The 24,487-nt window shown below is 39.7% G+C and overlaps 1 protein-coding gene across 5 annotated transcripts in view; it reads right to left on the bottom strand.

Moving 5' to 3' along the window:
• NPR3 (natriuretic peptide receptor 3) overlaps positions 1 to 24,487 on the bottom strand; it is an 84,084-nt gene that overhangs the window by 41,037 nt on the left and 18,560 nt on the right. For all 5 annotated transcript variants that reach the window (XM_033179298.1, XM_033179296.1, XM_033179297.1 and 2 more), the window contains exon 3: positions 14,854 to 15,020. In XM_033179298.1, the coding sequence (XP_033035189.1) occupies positions 14,854 to 15,020 (167 nt within the window). The remainder of the gene's footprint in view (positions 1 to 14,853; positions 15,021 to 24,487) is intronic.

The following is a 24,487-nucleotide window of genomic DNA, read 5'->3' as shown; positions in this document are numbered from 1 at the left end:
AGGGCAAAATGAAGCTCATTGCTTGGAAAAGACCTTTTTCACAGGTATTGTGGCTCTTCATATTTTCAGATTGTGCCACTTCAATGGTATTTTTGAAATGAATAAATCCACACCTGCCAATATGTGCCAATTGCAAGCAAATACTTATTTGCAATCAAACAAAAAGCACTCTAATCAGGAGATTCCCAAGTTTTTCAAATATTCTAATTTAGCACAACTAAAGTTAATTAAATGTTAGCGGAATAAACAAGTTTCTCTTTTAGTCCAAGAAAATGGGAGGAACATATATTTTTTAGATTTTAATACCTGTTTATTTAAATGTGTTCTGAACACCAACTGATAGTTCTTTAGCTAAAGAAAATGAATGGCTTTTTATCAGCCATTCCTCCTGCAAGACCTCAGTCCACTTGATTACATTTTCCTAATAAAACTAATCTTATTAAACATGTTGCCATGCGAACTCATTATTTTTCTGTTGTTAAAAGCCCAACTTGTGGTTTACCTTTATTCTCTCAAATACAATTAGTAAAGCCCTCCAGTGCCTGAAAGGACTTTTATATATGGACAAATTACTCCCTGGCTGACTTGAAAGAAAGGGGGTGAGGGTGAAGGAGGGGAGGGGAAAGCCTCCTTCTATGCAGATGCAGCTCAGCCTTGCAGTCTCGCTGGAAGCAGGGCGAATACGGCTTCATTTTATTTTCTCCCATTAGCTTCTCCCATTAGCTTAAAATTTTTTGTGTAGGAGTATACAATTCCAATTAAATGATATTGTACAAGACAAGAGGGCAGGAAGTGTCTGGCCAAGATTTGACTGATGATCTGATAACTTTTCAAATAATGTCACCTCCCATGCTGCTTCTGTGCAAAACTTGTATCAAAATCCAAGTCGGTTTTTTGTTTTTGTTTTTTGGAGACTGAGTCTCACTCTCATTACCCGGGTTGGATTGCAGTGGCATGATCTTGGCTCACTGCAACCTCCACCTCCTGGGTTCAAGTGATTCTCCTGCCTCAGCCTCCCAAGTAGCTGGAATTACAGGCGCCCACCACCACACCCAGCTAACTTTTGTGTATTTTTAGTAGAGATGGGGTTTCACTATGTTGGCCAGGCTGGTCTTGAACTCCCAACCTCAGGTGATCCACCCGGCTCAGTCTCCCAAAGTGCTGGGATTACAGGTGTGAGCCACCGTGCTCGGCCCCAAGTTGGTTTAAACAGCTTTAATGCTGACACTTCTTCCTCATTTAAGGAAATTAGAGCATTGTTTTCCAACATTTTAGACTTTCCAACATGTGACGTCTGGGCTATTCTAAACAATTACTTATCAAAACCAGTCCCTTTCAAACACCTTGGCTAGATAAACCACCTGCTCCTCAACCTCTTGTTTCATATTTGAGTGTCAGAGGAAGACCTGGGAGAGAGGGAACGCCCAAACACACATCCCACCTTCCTATCAATACTGTTGTGCTGGTTACTACTGGGGTATTTGTTTAATTAGTTAAATTTTCACTTCTAAATGAGGAGAAAAAACAAGCTACGGGTGGCCTGCTAACCTCAAATGGGCAAATATCCAAGGTTATAAAATCACGCCCTGCTCAGAACACCTGGTTAGAAATAAAAACAGCATTTACCAAATTCTACCCCTAAAACAAGAACAGAGGTCACATTAAGAAGTATAAAACTGAATGTGAAAGCCAAAGTATTAAGGATGCAACATTATTTTATTTAAAATGTACTTTACATGTTCTTTATAACTAACACAACTTTAATGAAACAAAACAAAACAAAACAAAATCCAATCTCTGAAATTCATTGGAGAAATTCTGACCCACTTTTAAAAACTAGGCTCTAATTTTATGTTTGGGTAACTACACAACTGTATCTTTGCAAACACATATTGGACACAGAACATTGCAATTACTTAATTTGTGTATACAACAGTAGGTTTTGCATTGAGAAACAGTTACACACCATAGAACGGTGACAGTTTAGAGCTGAAGAAAAGCTGACCCTTTGTATTTTAAAGCTGGAGTAATGAAAATTTCCAAGAGATGTTTCTGATGTAGTGTTACAAGCAGCAGAATGCTTAATTGTAAAAACATTCTCCTCAGATGGGAGGTGAGAAGTGGTGACTGTGATTATTGGGACTCTGATTTGTCAATAAGGGCTAAGTAAATTCCATACCCAGATAACAACAATGAAACTCAGTCTCTAAATTAAGACTATTAGAAAAACACTGTTTGCCTGTATGTAATAACAAAATCCTGGGAATGGGAAGGCCCCTTGTGGTGGGGGTCCGAATCTCTCGCTGCACAACAGAGGAAGCACCAGGAAGACGAGGGACCTAGCCAAGGGCTTTCTCGGCCCAAGTCCACTGCGGTTGGCCACAATCAGGACCCTGCCCTCCCTCCTTTGGCACTAGAAGGATGCTGTCTGCAACAATGATTACTACAGGGTGGATTCATTTCAGAATCTCTAAGGTACAATGGAAGGCCACTGGGGCCCTTTCAACAAGTTTATATCCTCAAATATTTTTCACCTTTTTTCTGTCTTATTTTACAACAAAAGAGTTCTAACAGATTCTAGAAAGGGTATAAAATTGCTACATTACACTGTGATAAACTACAAATAACCTGCCAGGACACAAATATCTCCAATTATTTTTATGTAAATACCCCTTTTCTTCACCTTAAAATTGAATCAGCTCAATTTTTTAAAATCTACGTAAAAACCTAAAAAGTCTCCTTACACTGGGAACAGGATCCCTAGATGATGTTCCTGTCCATGTACAAAAGACTCATTTTTAAAAGCCAACAGAGAGCTATGTTAGAGGAAACAGCTCCAGACATAAAGTAAAATCAGCAGTCTTCATACACCAAGATGACAAACCCGCAGGAGTTTTTGTTGTTACCTGGCAAAGCAATTGGTATGCATTATTGTTCATGTATTTTGCTTGTCTGTAGTTGCTTTTAAAGAATCACAGAAGTCAGGTATGTCCACAAGGGTAAAAGAATGTACTGAGCTAGTAAATGAAGACAAGCGGTCCTTAGAAGGAAACTATAACCAAATGGGAATTTCTAAAGGAGCTAGGGCATTTCGGACCAAAACATGTGTTCACTCATTCCCTCAAACACATCCTGTCTCTCTTACCCCTGCTTTGGTAAGATTATTCCCCACCCCACCTCCACCCCACAAAAAATGGCACCACCATCTTTGAACACTTGCATGGTATGGAAAGTCAACAATACAGAAGAGACTTCACGTAAATCACAGCCATATAAACACAGATTCCTTCTAAAATCCCCACCAAAATGAAATAAATAAATGTTTTAAGGCATAAACCTACAAGTCTAAAGAGTACAGAAAGGAAATAGCAGATAAGATATATCAACAAGCTGGGCACAGCGGCTCACGCCTGTAATCCCAGCACTGTGGGAGGCTGAGGTGGGTGGATCACCTGAGGTTGGGAGTTTGAGACAAGCCTGACCAACATGGTAAAACCCTGTCTCTACTAAAAATACAAAAATTAGTCATGCGTGCTAGACGGCACCCATAGTCCCAGCTACACGGGAGGCTGAAGCAGGAGAATTGCTGAATCTGGGAGGCAGAGGTGGCAGTGAGCTAAGATCGTGCCACTGCACTCCAGCCTGGGTGACAGAGCAAAACGCCATCTCAAAAAAAAAGAAAAGAAATATCAACAAAATGCTGGAAGATGGGAAAAGTAACTGACTCAATAGAACTGAAAAACTACAACCAAAGTGTACACAGGAGGGTGGCAGGGAACTCTAACAAGAAGCAAAGCCATTCCAGTTCAGAGGCTCTAGAACTGGAGTCACTGCTACCTCTGGAGTGGAGGATGCAGTGGCACTGAAAATAGCAAGACTAGTTGAAAGTCTGTATAGGAGCTCTCATAATTATTTTTATGTAAATATTCCATTTTTCAACCTTAAATTGAGTCGGATCTCCTCCCTAACCTTATACAGAGAAGAAAGTGCCCCATCCCATTTAGGCAAAAGGCATTAGTTTTATTGTCTGAAGATGTTGAAGCAAAGAAGATCTGAACAGGAAGGTACCAGGCACAACTGAAGACTGGGTGAAGCATAAAATTGAAAATTGGGTTTAAGTAATAAGTCTGCTGTCCTAAAGGTAAGACTCTCACTCCCTGGGCCCCCAGAATATAGGGCAGTCTTATGACCCTCAAGAAGGAATTTGGAGGAGAATTTTGTAGTAAAACTGACCAACCTAAGGTAAGTAACTAACTTCCAGATATTCATATTTGGGATAATCCTTTGAATAACAAGCTTGATATATTGTTACCCTATCGTAAAGTTCACCACTATAACAAGTTCCACTCATACACATAGAGCTTTCCAGGAAAGCTCCATAGTGGTTCACCCTTAAATATAAATAGAGAGCTAAGGATTACCAAAAGTTTAAGAAAGGTTTATAAGAGAAAGAGATCAAAATTAACAGAAAAAAATGAACTTGAAAGGCATACACTATGCAGAAAGTAAAAGAAAATTTTTTCAAAACACTTATCTCTTTTTTTCTTCTGATTTAGTTGTCAGAGGAAAAAACCTCATCTCAACAAATGTAATATACCTGCAATTGTAAGAAGCACCTTTTTTTCTAAGTTGCCCTTAGAAAGAAAAAATTCTACTTATTAAATTATGACAGTCCACCAATTGTAAAATGAATCTCAACTTTGGATAAGTTAAAATATTTTTTAAATTGTATTCTACAACTGATGAAAGCATGCACTCAGAAAGATAAACTATTGCATACAAGAAACAAGTCAAGGTGCTATCTTTTAAAAGGAGGGGGCACAGAAAACAAGAGAGAGCTCTTGAAAATTAAAAATATGATGGCAAAAATTAAAAATTCAATAAATAAGCTGGAAGGTAAAGTTGAGTCAATTTCTCAGAAAGTAAAAGAAAAAAGAAGAGTTGGAAAATAGGAGAGAAAATTAGAGAATCAACTGAGAAGAGCCAACATCCCATTTTAAAGTTCCAGAAAAGGCAAGCAAAAAGTGCTCATAACAAGGATGTAAAAACGCTCATATTATTGTGAAATTTCAGAAAACCAGTGAATCCAGTTGTCTGCCTATTTCATTCCCCTCCAATTCATTCCCCTCCCTTCATCTGCTTTGCTGTGCCCTATATCATATGAAAATAACTACTCCAGGTCCCTTTCCCTGTCAGCTGACATCTAGTTGGTTCAGCCAAGAAGAAGCACTTCTTTCTGGTCCTACCAGAAAGAAGAAAAAAGCCAGGATATTTCTCCCACTTTCCCTTTGCCTTGGGCAGCATCTTTAGAAGAAGCTGCATTTACTCTATCCTTTTATCTCCCAAAGGCAACCCTAACTTTGGAGTCTTGGGAAAACTAGCTCTTCCTTGGTCCTTCCAGCTCTACAGGTGGTAATGGCTTTCTGCTGTTGCTAATCTCTGGCTTGCCTTATTCCTCCATTTGGTATCTCAGCTCTTTCTACACCTTAAAGGTAATTCCTCGTATTAAATGCTTGTTGAATCACCTGGCATAGGCTCTATTTTCCTGACTAGATCCTTACTGATACCATCAACAATAAAGAGAAAATACTAAAAGCTTCTAGAGCTGGAGAAAAAGAAAGCATGAAAAAGATAAATAATCAGAATGATAACACTAACAGCCACAGAACAGTAGAGTAACAGCATCAAAATTTTGAGGGAAATTAATATTCAAAGAAAATTTTATACCCAGCTAAACTGTCAATTAAATGTAAGACTAAAACAAAATGTTTTCTGATACTTAAAGTCTCAAAAGATTTTCCTTCCAGGCATGATGGCTCATACCTGTAATCCCAGAACTTTGGGAGGCCAAGGTGGGAGGATTGCTTGAGCCCAGGAATTTGAGACCAGCTCAGGCAACATGATGAAACCCTGTCTCTACTAAAAATACAAAAATTAACCGGGCATGGAAGCACACCTATAGTCCTAGCTACACAGAAGGTTGAGGTGTGAGGATCTATTAAGTGCCGGAGGTGGAGGTTGCAGTGAGCTGAGATGGCACCACTGCTCCAGTCTGGGTGACCGAGTGAGACCCCATCTCAAAAAAAAAAAAATATATATATATATATATATATTTTTTTTTTTTTTGATGCATGCCTCCTTTCTTCTTCAAAAATAATGGGAAATTTAAGAAAGAAGGAGATATGATACCCAAGAAAAGAGCTATAATATAAGAGAACTGTAGGACATTTCCAGGTGGTATTGGAGAAATAAATTATTCTAGATTAGAGTAGGATGATAAAGGCTTTAAAAAATTAACATTATCTAAAATGTTTGGCTGAGAGAGTGAAAATGAAACAGTAAGAACTACACAGACACAGAAGCAAATAAAAAAACTAAGGCAATTAGTAAGGTCAGAGAAAACAAAAAGCTGTACTGGAAAGGGTATGTAACTATAAAATACTATATGGTTCTACTATAAGTATTTATATGGTAATAATAATAAAAGTTCTGATTTTTTTAGCATTTCTTCACATTTTATTTTATGAATGTATTTTTCACCAGAAACTATGTTATAAAATATTGGGAAGGTAGAAGGAAAAGAAAGAACTGGCAGAGAAAGAGTACATAAAAGAGCTAGCTAAATCCTTTTCCACTTTAGGAAGTCAAGAGATAATATCAAAATTTTTACTATCCAAAACAGCAATATAAATAATCAATTTTAGAAATATGGAGAGAAACAGCAGAAAAACAGATAAAACATTAATGATGATTGTCTCTAGGGAAATGGGAGTTAGAAGTAGAGAAGGGCAGAAAAGAAGATTCATGTTTATCTATAACTCTTTAGTACTATGAATGTATTTTTAATTCATTGTGGGCTTTTCTTCAATTCATTATATTGGGCCCTTTCAATCTAGAAAGTTGTGTATTATTTTGACTTAAACAACAACAATATGAGGGAAGGAGTGTGAACTTCACCCAAAGACAGAACCAACTTTTAAAGGGCCAGGCAGCAAATGGGTCTCAAAAGTGCCAAACACAATCAGGAGAGTGGGTCAAGCCAAAAGGGGAATTTACAGGCCAGAAAAGCCAAATAAGCTGACTGAGAGGAAAATGTGTCTCCAACACTGACTCAGTCTAACATGGGAAATAGTAGCAGGGACAAATTTAAGTCTACTCTTAAAAGCATAATGCAAAAACACTGGGAATCGAAAAGACTGAACTGTCTCCCTGGTACAGAATGAATCAATGAGTATGTCTTTCATCTCAGAAATAAAACTCATGGCTTTTATCATGTAAGATAAGGTAGCAGTTGAGCATTCAGGTCCTTCTTTAGTTTCTTCCAAGGGAGTGATTTTTCAGTGCAACCTGACATACACAATGTTGTAGTACCCTATCCATGTGAATAAACACGGCTCAAGACAGTAACTGGGTGAATGGAATATTGACAAGCCATGGTCTAGTTCAGTGATTTTCTACTTTTTGCTACACTGACCCCCATTAAGAATCAGATGATGGGTGCTGACCCTTCTCTCCAAAAGTATACACATGTGCACTTACACACAACATTTTGTACATAATTATAAAGAATTAACACACCCTAGGTCAAGAAACCCTCATCTACCTAACGAGCTCATGAAAACATGAATGAATTTGAAAGGTATCTCTTACTAAAGAGCAAAATGAACTCATTGTTTAATTTTGATTCTCTAGAAACATGGATTTTTTCACATATGTGCCACATTCGATCTGCTACAAAATAAACTGTCCAGACTCCTGTGATTATCACCAGCGTGTCAGAGTGCTTTACACTAAGGTATATGTTGTTTTTATGTGCATGCTGGCATAGGAATGCAGCTCTGGTGGGCCCCCAGAGCTCACAGCCATGGATATTTATACACCTGCTCAAGTATTTTTAGGGGGTGAGGATCCCACCCGAGACGGGACCACTCATTTTCCAGGATCAGGCTCACATCCATACTTCTAGAGCACTCAGTAAACAGCATCTTATGATCAAAGGAATGATGGTCTACAGTTCAGAAAAAAATAGGAAAACTAGGTCACTGAGGAATGAAGAGGAGATGAAGTCCTAGCCAGACTTTGCCAAGAGTCTGAAAGAGGAGAGAGAAACCAGTATCTTACATGTGTGTATTTGGGCAGGTGGGGTGCAGGGAAAGGAAGGAAATACTTCAGCCTGTGTTGCTGCCAGGCTCACTTGCAGAGCCTGAGACACATAATCTTCAGGTCATGGGTTTGCCCCCTTATGGGGTACATTGTTGTTAAAAGGGTCAGACTGATGTAGTGGAAAAAGAAAGTCACTGACCCAGGCAGGAGTCAAGGGATGCAACTAATCTTGGCTTGGCCACCACACAGTGCATTCTAAAACCAAATACCAGTGCTCTGGAATTGGAACTGTTCGTGGGCAGAGGCCAACCACCACCATTAAGACGCCCTTGAGTGAGGGCCACTGCACGTATGGGCAACTCAACAGAAACCACCAGAGAAGGCCAGGCAGGTACTTGGCAAAAATTTGTCTGAGTCATACTTAGAGCCCCACTGACACTTGAGAACCTCTGCAGTAGGGCTTTACTTCTCACTTTAGATTTCAGGTGACCTCCAGATGGTCCTCAGAACCCCCACTGTGAAACCCCATTACTATCCCCACACTATCTCCCATGGTATAAGAGAAACTGAATACTTGGCTTTGTGTACCCAATAAGGTCTAAGCATAGGACTCCACCACCAGCCAACATCACTGTACTGACTGCAATATGCTAGTTACATTTGGAAAGGCCACCCCACCTTTCTCAGCCTCCGTTTCCGCCTCTGTAGAGGAAATGGGTTTGATTTTATGTCCTTTCTATTCAATAACAACAAAAAGAATAGCCATAATAACAATAATAATAGGTACTTTGGCCACTTCCTATGTGCCATGTACACAGTAAGAGAATGCAAGAGTGGGCAGAAACAAGAGTAGTTCTTGCTTTCGAAGAGTTTACAGTAGAAGAGACAAAGGGTAATCAGAAAATCCCATACATCAGTGTGTAATTACAACCCAAGGGGTGTGCTGTGATGGAAAGGAACCGAGCACCATGACATAGTCTGGGGTGTCAGGAAAGACTGTCCTGAGGAAGTGGTGTTTGAGTTACAATCTGAAGGATGAGTAAGAGTACTGCATGCAGTAGGCACACAAGAGTGTCGTATAGATCAGCCTGGAATACGAGAAACAAAAGTAAGAGAAATGATAGCTACCATCCGATGAATGCTTACCACGTATTCGTCATGGTTAGTATTCATCATTGGCAAGCACCCATGAATGCTTATCATCCAATGAATGCCTGGCATTGTGGTGAATATTATATTATTTTTATATAATTCTTGAGTTATTTGAACAACTTTGTCAGTTAAAAATTGTGCTTCCCATTTGATAGCCAGTAAACTAATGAACTACGTCTCAGAAAGGTGCCCAAGATAAGAATTGTAAGAGGCAGCCAGGTCTATGAAATCCCAAGCCTGCATATTTAACCACTGGGCTGCACTGCCTCCAGTGGTGGCCACTGGGCCTCATTAAAACATGATGCAGGCCAGGCGAGAGGGCTCATGCCTGTAATCCCAGCACTTTGGGAGGCTGAGGCGGACAGATCACAAGGTCAAGAGATCAAGACCATATAGACCACCATAGTGAAACCCCATCTCTACTAAAAATACAAAAGTAGCCGGGTGTGGTGGCATGTGCCCGCAATCTCAACTACTTGGGAGGCTGAGGCAGGAGAATCACTTGAACCCAGGAGGCAAAGGTTACAGTGAGCCAGGATTGTGCCCCTGCATTCCAGCCTGGCGACAGAGTGAGATTCTGTCTCAAAAAAAACAAAAAAAAAAACCAAACAAACAAAAAACAATGCATCAGAATGGAATAGATTTCCCCTTGGTTCACTAGTAAAAGGACAAATGCTTTTTTTAAAATATTATATTACCCATAGGAATAGTGGGGACACTATCATAAGATACATGTACTAATGACTAGACAATTGTAATATATGCAACACTTACAGCCCCAGTGATAGACTAGCCCTAAACAACCGTATTTTCTGTCACACCACTTACATGTACCACCCAAGCTGAGGGAAACTAGAGTGAACACTGGACTCAGGGAAGCTAATTTACAGGCTGCTAATAGCATTTGAGACAACCCGGCCTGAAAATCTCCAGCTAGGCAGGCATGTGTAGGTTCAACCATAAGTATATTCTCCAAAATGTGAACTGGGAAATAGAACAACTCAGTCTTGAAGCTGAGATGGTCCTAGGTTATTCTAGGAGTGCATAAATGGTTACAATCAGAAACATCTACTAATGCAACTCACATCGCAACTTTTTAACAGAATAAAGAAACACTGAGTATCACAATATGTGTAAGAATACACATTTGATAAAATTCATACACTCAGATCTACACAGAATAAAATTGCATAGAACTTAATACATACACATACACACACACACACAAAGAGTATAGGTAAAACTGGGAAATCTGAGCATAATAATTGCATTGTATCCGTGTCAATATCCTAGTTGTGATCTTATAATTTTCCAAAGCGTTACCATTGCAGGAAACTGAGAAATGTATACAAGGAATCTCTCTGTATTGCATCTTAAAACTGCATGTAAATGTGCAATTATCTCTACTAAAAAGTCAATTAAAAAGAGAGAGGGCAAGAGATGGATAGAGGAGAGAAGAGATCAATTTTACCAAAACAAAATGGCATTAATCCATCAAAATTTGATAAGTTAAAAATATGGAACATTAATTTTACTAAAACCGTCATTGCTACTCTATTCTCCCAATGCTTTAGTATAGTCTGTAAATATTTTAAAGTTTCAAATTTTTCATTTTCAGAAGATCATAACCTTTTTAAGGATGCTGACAACATGGTAATATGATGAATGCAATACTAACATATATGAAATAGAGTCAGTGGCATCATACGACATGTAACACCTAAAGTAAAAAACCTATGTCCAAATATTTTCCTTAACCTACATTATACAAACCTTGATGCTTGATGTGCTATTTTTGTTTCAGTTATCGTATTACAAGGAATCATTCTGCCAAAGAAAAAAACTTCACTAACAAGAGAGAAAAGGAAATTGCCAGTCTAATAAAGAGTGTCCCCCAAACTCCACAGCAAACATCATGCTTAAGTGGTGATGTGAACAGATATGAATTCTGTCATATGCTCTTTACATTAAAGTTAAGATGCCCACTATCACTGCTTATATTTAACATGTATTGGGATCCCACCCAAGGCCATTTGAAGTTTTAATTTCATTAATTATACTTAATTTTAATTCAATATACTTACTACTTGAATTAAGTATACACACTCTTAATTATACTTTTAAAAAATTACTTTATTTACTTATCTTTTTAGAGGTGAGGTTTTGATATGTTACCCAGTCTGGGCTCCAACTCCTGGACTCAAGCGATCCTCCCACCTCAGCTTCCCAAGTACCTAGGAATACAGGCATGTACCACTGTGCCCAGCTTCTTAAGTACACTTTCAATTAAACATACTTAAAAGTAGAAGAATTTAAAAGAAACAAAACTGCCACTATTCCTAGATTATGTGATTCTTTGGAAATGCATGGTAAATTTTAGAACAAATGAGAGTCCACCAGAATCACTGAATTCGAGATGGATAGCAGAGAACGAAGAGCTCACGATGGGTATCATCAACTGGAGTTCTAAGAAAGCAGATGAGACAACTCATTAGCACAAGTAAGAGAAGCAAAAAGACTGAGTCTAGAGAGAAGATCCCAGACTCCTACAGGCTCTCCCACCACATTAGATCAAGGACTAGTCTCTGGGAACCCAGCCACACCAGGTGCTGGCTCTTTGGCTCCCATAGTTCCTTCCCATGATACTCACCAGGACCACCTGTCTAACCTAACTTGATAAACATCTACAGCTGGTGTTTACAAGAGCCCAACCCAGTCAGGCGTGGTGGTGTGCACCTGTAATCCCACCTACTCCAGAGTCTAAGGCAGGAGGATCACTTGAGCCCAGGAACAGCCAGAGCAACACAGGGAGGCCTCATCTCAAAAAAAAAAAAAAAAAAAAAAAAAAAGCCCCACTAAAACCTACATACATACAAAAGATGGACACATCTTCAGAACTAAAATAAGTTGTTATAGTTAGCTCTAACTTCTACTTAAAATTCTAATTTTTATTTATTTATAAAGTCAGTTTTAACAGTCCTACTATCAGAGGGAAGCAGTATGGTAATCTAGGGCTGCAAATAATCTCTACAGTGCTCTTACTAGGTTTGGAATGTTCTATAAATCTTTGTAGTAGGTATACCTTTCCAGTGAGATTTTGCTTAGACTACCATTAAAATAAGATGTAATATTATGAACACAGAATCACAGATAACCAAGAAGAATTACCCAGTAGTGGGATGCCAACTTTTTCTCTGAGACAAGGTCTTACTCTGCCACGCAGGCTGGAGCACAGTGGTGCAATCACGGCTCACTGCAGCAGCCTCCACCTCCCTGGGTTCAGGTGATCCTCCTACCTCAGCTTCCCAAGTAGCTGGGACTACAAGTGCATGCCACCATGCCTGGCTGATTTTTGTATTTTTTATAGAGATGAGGTTTCACCATATTGCCCAAGCTGGTGTTCAACACCTGAGCTCAAACAATCGCCTGCCTCAGGCTCCCAAAGTGCTGAGATGACAGACGTCAGCCACTGCTCCTGGCTGGGATGCCAACTTTTGCCCAATGAGAGGAAACCAGACAACATGGCACCATTGTTGAGTTTTTAAACCATAAAATTAATATGAACCTAATAAAGTAAAATAATATACAGTGGCATATGTAAAAGAGTTTGATGTTTTCAATAACGACCCAGCCTACATTTGGCAGCACTACTGAAGGAAGTTCAGTACCTTTTGTGTTCTTTCTTATTTCTGAGACAAAGGATTTGGATGATGACAGCACTACCATATGTTTCCTTAAACGTAGGCTCTGTTGCAGAAACCCTACTTCTTTCATAATTCAGAACACGCTGTCCAATATGGTAGCCACTAGTCATGTGTGGCTATGTCATGTGGAGCACTTGAACAAGGGCTTCGCACACTGTAAGTGTAAAATCACACTGGATTTCCAAGACATAGTATAAGAAATACATTAAAATCTCATTAATAATTTTTAATTGATTAAATGTTGAAATATTATGTTTATATTGTGTTAATTGGAATATATTATTAAAATTAATTTTGCCTGTTTTTTTCACTTTTTCAAATGTGTCAACTAGAAAATTTTAAATTATATATGTGGCTCACTTTTTTGGCTCACATTGTATAACTACGAGACAGCACTGATCTAAAAAGTCAAAAGATATTTTAAATGATGTGAGTATAGTATATGCAACATTTAAAACATTAATAAATATGTGTATAAGACCCTTTGCATGTCATTTCATAACAAATTCCTATAAAGACAGGTATAATCTTGAAACAGTGGTACAAAAGAGGTACCATTTATTTCATTCTAACTTTCTGACAGGGACAGTGCTAAATGCTTCAGGTAAATAATCTGAAATCCTCCAGCAGGAAAAAGTAATTTGAATCGGGGAAACAGAGCAATTTTTCCAAGATCACACAGCTCAGAAGGGCTAGATCTAGACTCTGAAGGCAGCTCTGAGGCCAGTGCCAGCACTCTGCGGTACTTCAAGTAGAGAAAGTAGGAGAAACCCTGTTTGGAAGTGGCCATCTCTTATGAAGTTGATCATTATCCAGTTTGAGCAGGGACTATCCAGGCCGTATGCCTATCATTAAGAAAGTGCTCCTAATTAGCTGGCATGATGGTGTGCACCTGTGGTCCCAGCTACTCAGGAGGCTGAACAGGGAGGATCGCGTTAGCCCAGGAGTTTGAGGCTGCAGTGAGCCATGATCGCGCCACTGCACTCCAGCCTGGGAGACAGAGCGAAGTGTTGACTCAAAACAAAAGAAGAGGAGGAAGAAGGTGCTCCTTTTCAGTTTTGCATGCTGTAGAGTGATTCGTTTTGAAGACCAGCACACCTACTCAACTAGTCCAAGGTGCCCACCACTCATCCTGCTCTAAGAAAGGATTTACAGGAGTGGTGTGTTGGCCATGCAGCAAAGGCATGTCAGAAGCAGTCAAAATAATGATGCCAAATGAGGTGTGGTCAGCTGCCTGCGGTGCCAGCTTTTAGATGAGTCCCTCTGCTTATTCCTCAGTCTGAACTAAGGTTCTGACTCTTGTCCACTCCTGAAATGCACTAGTAACAACAGCACTAATGGAATGTGAAGCCCTGCAATATGTGAGTAGGAAGCAACTTCCAGCAGAAAGAGGCAACCACACCGTCCACAAGCAGACTAGCCAGAACGCTAAGCCAGGCTGCCAAAAGAAAGTGTCTCCTAAAACCCCAAATACCCAATGCCACCAAGCTTTGGAAAAATGAGGCACGCAAACCTTTGGCACTCCTTCATCCTTCTTCTCCCCCAAAACCCTCTTAGTCAAATACGTAATGGAAGTCTACAGACATTCTACCCAGCACCACCACAAGTGCCCACGAAAAAGCAATTGTCCTTCGTGCAGCAGCTGAAAAAGTGTAAGTGAAGGGTAGAGATGATAGTGAGTATATTTGGGAGGGAAGGAGGAAAACCACCCAGAAAGAAAACACACACACACACACACACACACACACACACACACACAGAAGGCAACAGTGAAATTCAGACCTGAACCTAGGAATTTCTGAATGGCTCAGAATGGGACACTCTGTCATCTCTGATTTAACTAGAAGACTGTTTTCAGGATGCTGAAGGCCTAGGTTCATAATCAGGCACTTACGTAATCCTCCATATTGAGCCCTTGTTTCTCAACCGAACTTTTCACCTCCATGGAAAACTTCTCAAACTCAGGTTTCACTGTCCTCAGTAGAGTGACTGTCTGGAGGGACGAGTATGCTTGCTTAGCTTCAAAGTCGTGTTTGTCTCCTCTCTTCCACGAGCCATCTCCTATGAAAGAAATAAAAATATTTGCAATTCCAAGCCAGCCACCAAAAAGAGGCCATTCTGCCTTTACAACTGCGATGTGCCCCCCCACATGTTACTTTTGGCAACCAGGAAGAGAAGTATTGTCATAGTTCTGCCCTTAGGTATGATGCGACGTCAAGACCATTAAAGGAGAAGAAGGCCCTTTGCACATGTGTTCCTTTGAAATGTGAGCAAGAAAGAAGAGTACTGTTGAGGTAATTGCCTTGTAATAACCATGTAACTGCAATTTTCAGCCCTACCCCACCCCCAAAATTGCAGCACTATAAAAGAAAGAATTCAGTTTTTATTCCTTGCCATTCACACTTCTTTTTTAATACCTACGATCAAATGTGCAGGTGAATCAAGTGGCTAGTGTGGCATAATAAACCTGATGTTATGTGTGGGTGGGACGGCAGGTCACAGCAACGCATGACAATGGATATGCACAACTATTAGACAGTTAGTGATGTTACTCATAAGTGGGAGTTGAACAATGGGAACACATGGACACAGGGAGGGGAACATCACACTCCAGGGCCTGTCAGGGGTTGGGGGGCTGGGGGAGGGATAGCATTAGGAGAAATACCTAATGTAGATGATGGGTTGATGTGTGCAGCAAATCACCATGGCACGTGTATACCAATGTAACAAACCTGCATGTTCTGTACATATATCCCAGAACTTAAAGTATAATTTTAAAAAAAGAAAGTGCTGTTAAAAAAGTTTGAGATTATTGATATTTCTTGAATCTTTTCAGGGTGAACAGTAGCTTAGGTGAACTCAAAGATTCCTGTCTCTCTAGTGCTAGCAACATCATAGAAATTATTTATTAGACAATGTCCATTAGTGCATTAGTGGTAATGAGATAAAAATTGCTAACATTTATTAAGTACATATATAATAATTGCTAACATTTATTAAGTATATATATAATAATAATTAACATTGCTAACATTTATTAAGCACATATGTAATAATAATAAAATAAATAATAAAATAATAAAAATAAAATAAAATAATAATAAAAGCTCTATTTGTTGAGCACTTTATATGCATAAAAATAATTACTCCTCACAAAACCCCGCGATATGGGTACTATGATCCTCTCTATTTTGCAGATAAGGAAACTGATGCGGTGAGAAGCTGGGTACCCCAGTCTTTCATAGGTCTCTCTTTTACAAAAGCAAAAAATTACGTGAGTAAGAATAATTACTTTTCTCCTCGTTATTTTATTTTCAAGAAAACATGTGGCTTACAGGGCCCCAAAAGGCAAGGTGGACCTCTAACTTTTGACAATAAGCTATTTTTCTATGAACCATTATTATGATTCCTGGAGATCTGTGAAAATACAAGGAACTCCACCTGCTGGAGTCCAGCGCCAGCCCCCCCCCTCATCCTTGGCAGAGGCCTCGAACCCAACAGCTAAGCCGTGAGAATGTCTCTGGGATATATGGCCAGGACTTTGTGGCACTCGCTCTACTCTTCCTGAAGAAGTTTAACAAAGACTTGGTGGCTTTGGAATTTCTATGACAGTGTGAATCAGACAAACATGTATGAACTATACAAGGTCCTGAGACTGGCAGGGTGAGCATTGAAAATACAGTCTCCACCACATTCAATGAGAGGCTGAGGGTGTGACACGTAAACAACTGAAGTTATTACAGGTAGGACCACAGCTTACTACGGGGTGGGGGGGGTGTACAAGAAACAACACAGAGCAGAGAAGAAGAGGCAATGAGCTCTAACCTGGGGGAAGGCTGCATGTGAGGAAGAGGCATTAGAAGGGTCCTAACTGTGTGAACAGGATTTTAATAGGAGGGGAGGAGGGTGGAAAGCATGCTTGGCTGAGCCTACATCACAGCACAGGCAAAGGTGCAAATGTGCCTGACAGCCAGGAGACAGCTGGGCACTTAGTCTAGAGCCCAAGAAAAGGCAGAGACAAAGAAAATGTTTGCAGAGGCATCTGTATAATCATAATCCTAATAATAGCAACCATTTATTAATTGCTTACATGTGCCAGGGAGCTGTTAAAAGATAAATAAGACACAGCTGAGGACAGAATTCATTAGGAACTAAATCTGTGCTCATTGAGCACAAGATTAAATTTCAAGCCACTGAGCAAAACTTGACAAAGTCTTCCTCCTCTCCCATGAAACCTCCCAGACACTGAGGAGGCAACAGTGTGAGCAGAGTCACACCCATGCTCAGGCCAGTGAGCCATCAAGCAGTCAAAGCCAGCTGGATGCTCAATCATCAAGATACAGCGTGGCTTTTGTTAAGAGGCCAAGTCCATCGCCAGGAAGACCCGAAATTCTAAGAATGCTCAGGACATCTTTGTCCAATGGAGGAGCCCATTGCTTGCAGGCATGCAATAAATAGTTATTGATTCATTTTTAATTGACTCAAAGTATCAAGACTGAGTAGAGGTGATGTCTCAAGCAAAGAGGGTGCGAGTTTCAGTTCTGGAAAAAAAGTTTTCTCCAGGGGTCTAAGAAGGGAAATGCCTAACTCTACAGACTTGTATGCTATGTAATTAGAAAATACACATAGAACTAGAAACTGCAACTATCTCAGGGAACCAAATGGACAAAAACTTTTTTTAATTTGCAAAGAAGCAAAATCCAGTATAATAAATCTGTCTACCACAATCTAAAAGGTAATGGCTTTAGAGGTTTTTTTCCTTTTTTTTTTCCTTTTCTTTTTTTCCTTTTTTTTCTTTCCCTTTTTTCCTTTTTTTTTTTTTCTGTCTTTTATTTTATTTATTTATTTATTTATTTATTGAGATACAGTCTCTCTCTGTCACCCAGGCGGGAGTGCAGTGGCATGATCTCAGCCCACTGCAACCTTTGCCTCCAGGGTTCAAGCAATTCTCCTGCCTCAGCCTCCCAAGTAGCTGGGATTACAGACATGCGCCACCACATCCAGTTGATTTTGTATTTTTATTAGGGACACGGTTTCACTGTGTTGGCCAGGCTGGTTTCGAACTCCTGACCTCAAGTGATCCACCTGCCTCAGCCTCCCAAAGTGTTGGGATTACAGGCATGAGCCACCGAGCCTGGCCTGGAGTTTTGCTTCCTAGAAAAAAAGGATGGAAATAGTAGTGCTTAATAAATTTAAGCCAAGCTAAATAGGTATCTATTCTAACCATAACTGATACTATGACTTCCTGCTTTTGTGGGCATTTCTAACTGTGGTGTGTCAGTAACATCTCCCATATCAGGGCTGTTGAGCATTAGGAAAGCAGAGGTCGGCTTGGCATGAAGCCCTATCAGTGGGGACAAACTTAATGCAGTAGACAACTGGGTGCCTCTGGAGATTTATGAGCAGAACAGAAGAGTGATATGATGAGAATCAGCCTTGGGAAATAGCAGTGGATTAGGGTGGGGGAGACACCAAGCGCTCACAGCCACAGTAATCCAGGCAAGAGGTTAGGGAAGGTTATATGTGGGAAGTCACACCAAAAAAGGTAAAAATGGTTCTCGGGATGGTTACAATTATGCACAAGTTTTCTTTTCTTTTCTTTTTGGTATTTTTCTGAATATAGTAAATTTTCAACAATAAGCCTTGACTTTTATTATCAAAAAAAGAGAGCCCTTGAGAACAAAGGCAGAGTGCTGTGCATGAGGAATCTTAAGACTGTACAACAGTTAGGGAGTGAAGGACAACAGAGAGGGAGACACGTCACAGATGACGCCAAGGAGAAAAGGAAAACAGGTTATCAGTAAAGCAGCAGCAGAGCCAGGTGGAGGAGGAGGGGGTTAGGAGGACATGGAAATGATGATTTCAGTTAGGGGTATGGTAAATCCAAGGCGACTGCAGAATGCCCAAGTGACCACCAGGCTAAAGGTGGAAACACTAGTCCGAAGTCAAAAAGAGGAGTGAGGATTAGAGACCGTGCTGGGTGTCATTTCCACACAGCTCCAAGTTAGAAACCAGGGGCTGCCTCGCCAGACATGAAAGACAGTGCAGAAAGCAGAGGGAGAAGAGCAGAGCACAGACACTTTGAGGGGATGCTATTTTTAGTGGGCAAGAGGAGTAAGAGGAGACAGAGGAGCTAACAGAGAACCAGAAGAATGCTGTGTCGCCAAAGCTAAGAGCATAGGGTTACCAGAAAGGGATGGATGACAACAAGATTGAATGCTCTAGAGCAGTGCTGTCTCACAGAGGAGCCACTAGCCACATGTGTGACTATTTAAATGCAATTAAAATTTAAAATTCAGCTCTTCAGTCACACTTGCCATATTTAAAGCGCTCAACGCCACATGTGGCTAGTGGCTACCATATTGGGCAGCACAGACTAGAACACAGCCATCATTGCAGAAAGTTCCATTGGGTGGCACAGCTTTGGAGGCATGGAAGCATGGTCTCAGGTAAGGCTAATGGATTTGGTCATGAGAAGCTCACTGGTGACCTTGAGGACAGCACTTGCAGAGGAGTGGTGGATACTAACGCCATATTAAACACCCAAGCTCACACTGGGTCCAGAATACTTATGAAAGAGGAAAGTAGTCTGCTCAGCACCAAGCCCTATGCCCAGTAATCCTGTGGCTGAAGAGCTGCAGCCAATAAAGGGTACCCATGTTGGGGTAACTGTGCCATCCTGTAGTTCCCGGTACTTACCGAGGACCTAGCACATAGTAAACTTTCAATATATATCACCTGAATGAGTAGCTGAGCCATCAGAATCTGTCCAAGAAATGAATGATTAGCGTTCACCTGGCCTGGCCCCACAGTGCTGTGGCTCTTCAGCTCTGGTGGTCATTTAAGGAGAGAAAATAACTGCCTTCCTTGGCTTACCCCCACCCTCTCCAAACGACCCCCTGTCACATGCTTGCCATGGCTAGGCTGGTCCAATTGTTATTAACCCATTGTTAATAACAGCATCCCTTAATGGGGGCTACCATTGTGCACGCTCCAGATAGCTGTTCTAACCTGCAGTATTTCTTTCTTTAATTCTCATAACAACTCTTTGAAAAAGATTTAAGTATAATCCCTATTTTACAGATGAGGAAATTGAGGCTCAAGGAGATTAACATGCCCAAAGTCATTTAGCTAATAAATGATAGGAGCAAGATCCAAATGCAAGCCAGACTCCAAATACCAACACCCCACCCAACGTACACTCATTTCATCAGAGTTTGGGTGTTCTAAGATTTAAAGTTGTATATGCAGTGGTTGACAAAAACGTTAAAAATAAATGTAGCAGAGGAAAAAATATCAGAAGGGGAAGTGCCAAAATGCTGTTTAGCCCCTGTTGTGATTGATGAATTATGTGAGAATTCTTTTTCTTTTTTTCTATGTTCCAAATTGACTTTAATGTACATGTATCACTTTTATGGCAAAACATAATTCTAATCTCTCCCTGGTTTTTCTGTTATTTTTCCATTTTTAGCCAGTCGAATAATTTAATTTGTGTGCATCACCAATCTCTACTATACTTCTGTTCCCATCTTAATTAGTGCTGAGTTCTCAGGAAGATAGGGAAGCTCTACAATAATAACAGTTCTGGACAGGATCGCCCAGATAAATTACCACCTAACCTACCTTCTAAGTAGGTAATGCCAATGGACAAAAATGTCAATCGGTGCCTTTAAAAGCTCTATGGGGCAATATATATTACCTTCTTTCTAGACTTTTTTAAACCTATGTTTAAAACCTATGTCTTATTTTCAATCACTGGAATTATCCCATAATATATTACCCACTGAACTCCTGTAATCACATAATTTGGGCAAATCTGAGAATCTTTTTTTGAGTGCTCACCAAGACCAAACAATCTAGTAATTAGTAAAAATAGATACACTATCAATATGTTTTTTTCAATCCAATATCAAATAAGTAGTGACTAAAATTAGATGCCTTGGCGGGCACGGTGGCTCACATCTGTAATCCCAGCACTTTGGGATGCTGAGGCAGGCGGATCATCTGAGGTCAGGAGTTTGAGACCAGCCTAGCCAACATGGTGAAATCCTGTCTCTACTAAAAATACAAAAATTAGCCGGGCTTAGTGGCACGTGCCTATAATCCCAGCTACTCGGGAGGCTGAGGCAGGAGAATGGCTTGAACACAGGAGGCAGAGGTTGCAGTGAGCTGAGATCATGCCATTGCAATCCAGCCTGGGTGACAACAGTGAGACTGTCTCAGAAAACAAATAAAATAAAATAGTAATAAATAATAAAATAAAATAAAATAGAGGCCTTTTCCTAGAAAAAGTATAGGGTTTGGTATGAAGAGGCCCAGGGAGAGGTAGATGTTGAAGAACTTTTCATGAACATATATATCTGATTATTGGGGTACAAAGTTTCAAATAAGGCCCTTTACTACTGATGTATAGCAGAAGCTCGGTCTAGGTCACTCTGCTCACCATGTGATTCTGTTGACTGCTTCTACCCCAAGGAAAAAGGTGCTTCAGAGTCTGTGGAAGATGGACAGTTGCCTTCCTACATCCACGCTGTCTTCTTCCTTAGTAACAGATTCCTAAATTGATGTAGGATAGCAGTGAGTCCAATTAAAAGCACACATTCCCTGATATCCCTTATTACTAGAGCTAGTCAGTGTAATGTAAGCAGAAGTTAACAAGTGGGGCTTCCAGGAAAGCCTTTCACAGAGAACCACGTCATCCAGGAGGGTCTCTTTTTACCTGTTGTCTTTTCTCTTTGTCTTGCCTAGAATTAACACATGATCCCTGGAGCTCTAGCCACTATATTTGATCTTGAGAATGGATTTTATGCACTAAGATTGAGAGTAGCAGGAAAACAGAGCCACCTTGGACTCCTGATGACATTAGGAAGTCATCATCCCTGCCTTCAACTTCCCACCTCTGGATGTGTTTCAGGTAAGAGAATAAATCTCTACATTTGTTTAAAATCACTACAACTGGACTTCTTGGTTAGGTGCATGAAGACGCAATTCCTAATGCACCCAGGTTCTTGGGATGTATTATATTAACATTGGCTAACCTGATAACAGAATGTATGGCCTTAAATCTATCTATAAAACTATCACCAAAGAAAAAAATGTATAAACTTAACATATTTTTTTAACTATTAGGTGTAATGGTCAAAGTAAACTAGGACTGATAAAATATAGCTAACATTTATTAAATAGTTATTCCAAGAAATTTGCAAGGCATTTTATATACATCACCTCATTTATTACTCAATCTGATGCCATAAGATAAGTATTATTATTCTCATTAGAAGAAACTAAGGCTTGCACAGGAGGGCAGAGTTATGTTACTTTGCCAGGGTTAAAGATTAAGCTCTTAACCATCTCTTAACCCTTAGCTTTTAGAGTTAACAGCTAGTACATGGCAGAGCCTCTCAGGCAGAACAACACCAAAGCACAAAGTCAGAGCAAATATGGTGTAAATGTAAAATATAAAGGATCTAATCAGAAACCCCAAGTATACTTTGTAAGTTGTGTAAGAGCATTCTGTATAACTGTGTAGTAGAATTTTCAAGAAGCAGAAAAATTAAACTCATAGGAAAGGAAGTGTTAAGAAGTTGTCCAAACATCACCAGCCATAAGTCATATAGTATGGCTTCTTATGCACTGGTGTTATGCAATGAGAGGGGCACAACATCACACCTGCAGTATTCTCACCAAAATGCACAAACTCAATCTCATTGTGGAAAAATACCAGATAAATCCAAATTGAAAGACATTCTACAAAATAATGGATTCATGAAAAGTGTCAAAGTTAGAATAATCTTCCTTACATCTAAAAAAAACTTGTTGAAATTTTTATAAGAAATTTACTCAACCTCAATGTAAGAAAAAATTGTACTCTTCACCATGTTGAGTCTTCCAATGCAAGAACAAGGTATGTCTCTCATTAATACAGATCTTTTTTTTATTTCTTTCATTGCAAGAACAAGGTATGTCTCTCATTAATACAGATCTTTTTTTTTATTTCTTTCATTAGTGGTTTCATCAGTGTTTTATAGTTTTCAGCAAAAAAAAACTAGATATTTTTTAATTTACATTTTTTAAATGTTTCTTTTTTGACTAAATGATACTATATTGTTGATTTTGACATCTACATGTTGATTGCTTGAATATAGAAACACAAGTGATTTTTGTATGTTGAACCTGTATCTTGGGACCTTGTTAAACTCATTAAATAGCTTTAAGGAATTTTTGTAGATTATTTGGGATTCTCTACATAGACAGCCATGACATCTGCACAAAACAGCAGACTTTTTTCTTCTTTTCCAACCTGTATGCTTTTTATTTTCCTTTCTTGCCCTGTTTATCTGGCTAGAACCCCTAGTGGCAAATTGAATGAGTAATGAAGGTGAACATCCTTGCTTAGTTTCTCATATTATGGGAAAAGCATTCAGTCTTTCGCCATTAATTGTGATATCAGCTGTGAGGTTTTTGTAGTATTCTTTGTCAACCTAAGCAGGTTCCCCTATATTTCTTGTTTTATTATTATTATTATTATTTTTTTTTTTTTTTGAGACGGAGTCTCCCTCTGTCGCCCAGGCTGGAGTGCAGTGGCAGGATCTCAGCTCACTGCAAGCTCCGCCTCCCGGGTTCACGCCATTCTCCTGCCTCAGCCTCCTGAGTAGCTGGGACTACAGGCGCCCACCATCTCGCCCGGCTAGTTTTTTGTATTTTTAGTAGAGACGGGGTTTCACCATGTTAGCCAGGATGGTCTCGAACTCCTGACCTCGTGATCCGCCCGTCTCGGCCTCCCAAAGTGCTGGGATTACAGGCTTGAGCCACCGCGCCCGGCCTTATTTTTTATTTTTAAGATCATGAATGGGTGTTGAATTTTGTTAAAAGCTTGTTCTGTATCTATTGATATGATCATGTGATTTTTTTTTCTTTAACTTCCTTAATTTGATGGATTAAATTGGTTGCTTTTCAAATATACAACCAACTTTGCATCCCTGGGATAAACCCCACTTGGTCATAGTGAAAGCTTTTTTTTTAAGTGTCAAAGTCATGAAAGAAGGAAAGACTGAGGAACTATCACATACTGGAGGAGATAAAGGAGACACAACAACTAAATGGCAGTGTAAGATCCTGGATTGGATCCTGGAACAGAAAAAGAACATTAGTAGAAGTGGTGGTAAACTTCATATAGGCCTGTAGTTTAGTTAATAATATTGTGCCAACATTAATTTCCCTGTTTTGATAATCGTACTATGGTTATTTGGTAACATTAGAGGAAGCTTGGTAAAACATGTACAGTCAAGCCCCAAATAACATTTCAGTCAATGACAAACCACATATATGACAGCAGTCCCATAATATTATAAAACTGTATTTTTACTATACCTTTTCTATACTTAGATAGAATCTATGTTTAGATACCCAAATCCTATTGTGCTATAATTGTCTACAGTATTCAGTATGGTAACTTGCTGTAAATGTTTATTGCCTAGGAGCAACAAGCTATACCATATAGCATAGGTGTGTAGTAAGCTATATGCCAT

The sequence above is a fragment of the Trachypithecus francoisi genome, unplaced genomic scaffold (genome assembly GCF_009764315.1).
Source record: "Trachypithecus francoisi isolate TF-2019V2 unplaced genomic scaffold, Tfra_2.0 Lachesis_group2, whole genome shotgun sequence".
NCBI classification, from domain to species: domain Eukaryota; kingdom Metazoa; phylum Chordata; class Mammalia; order Primates; family Cercopithecidae; genus Trachypithecus; species Trachypithecus francoisi.
The sequence above is the reverse complement of the archived record's forward strand: the minus strand, read 5'-3'. Positions and strand labels throughout refer to the sequence as shown.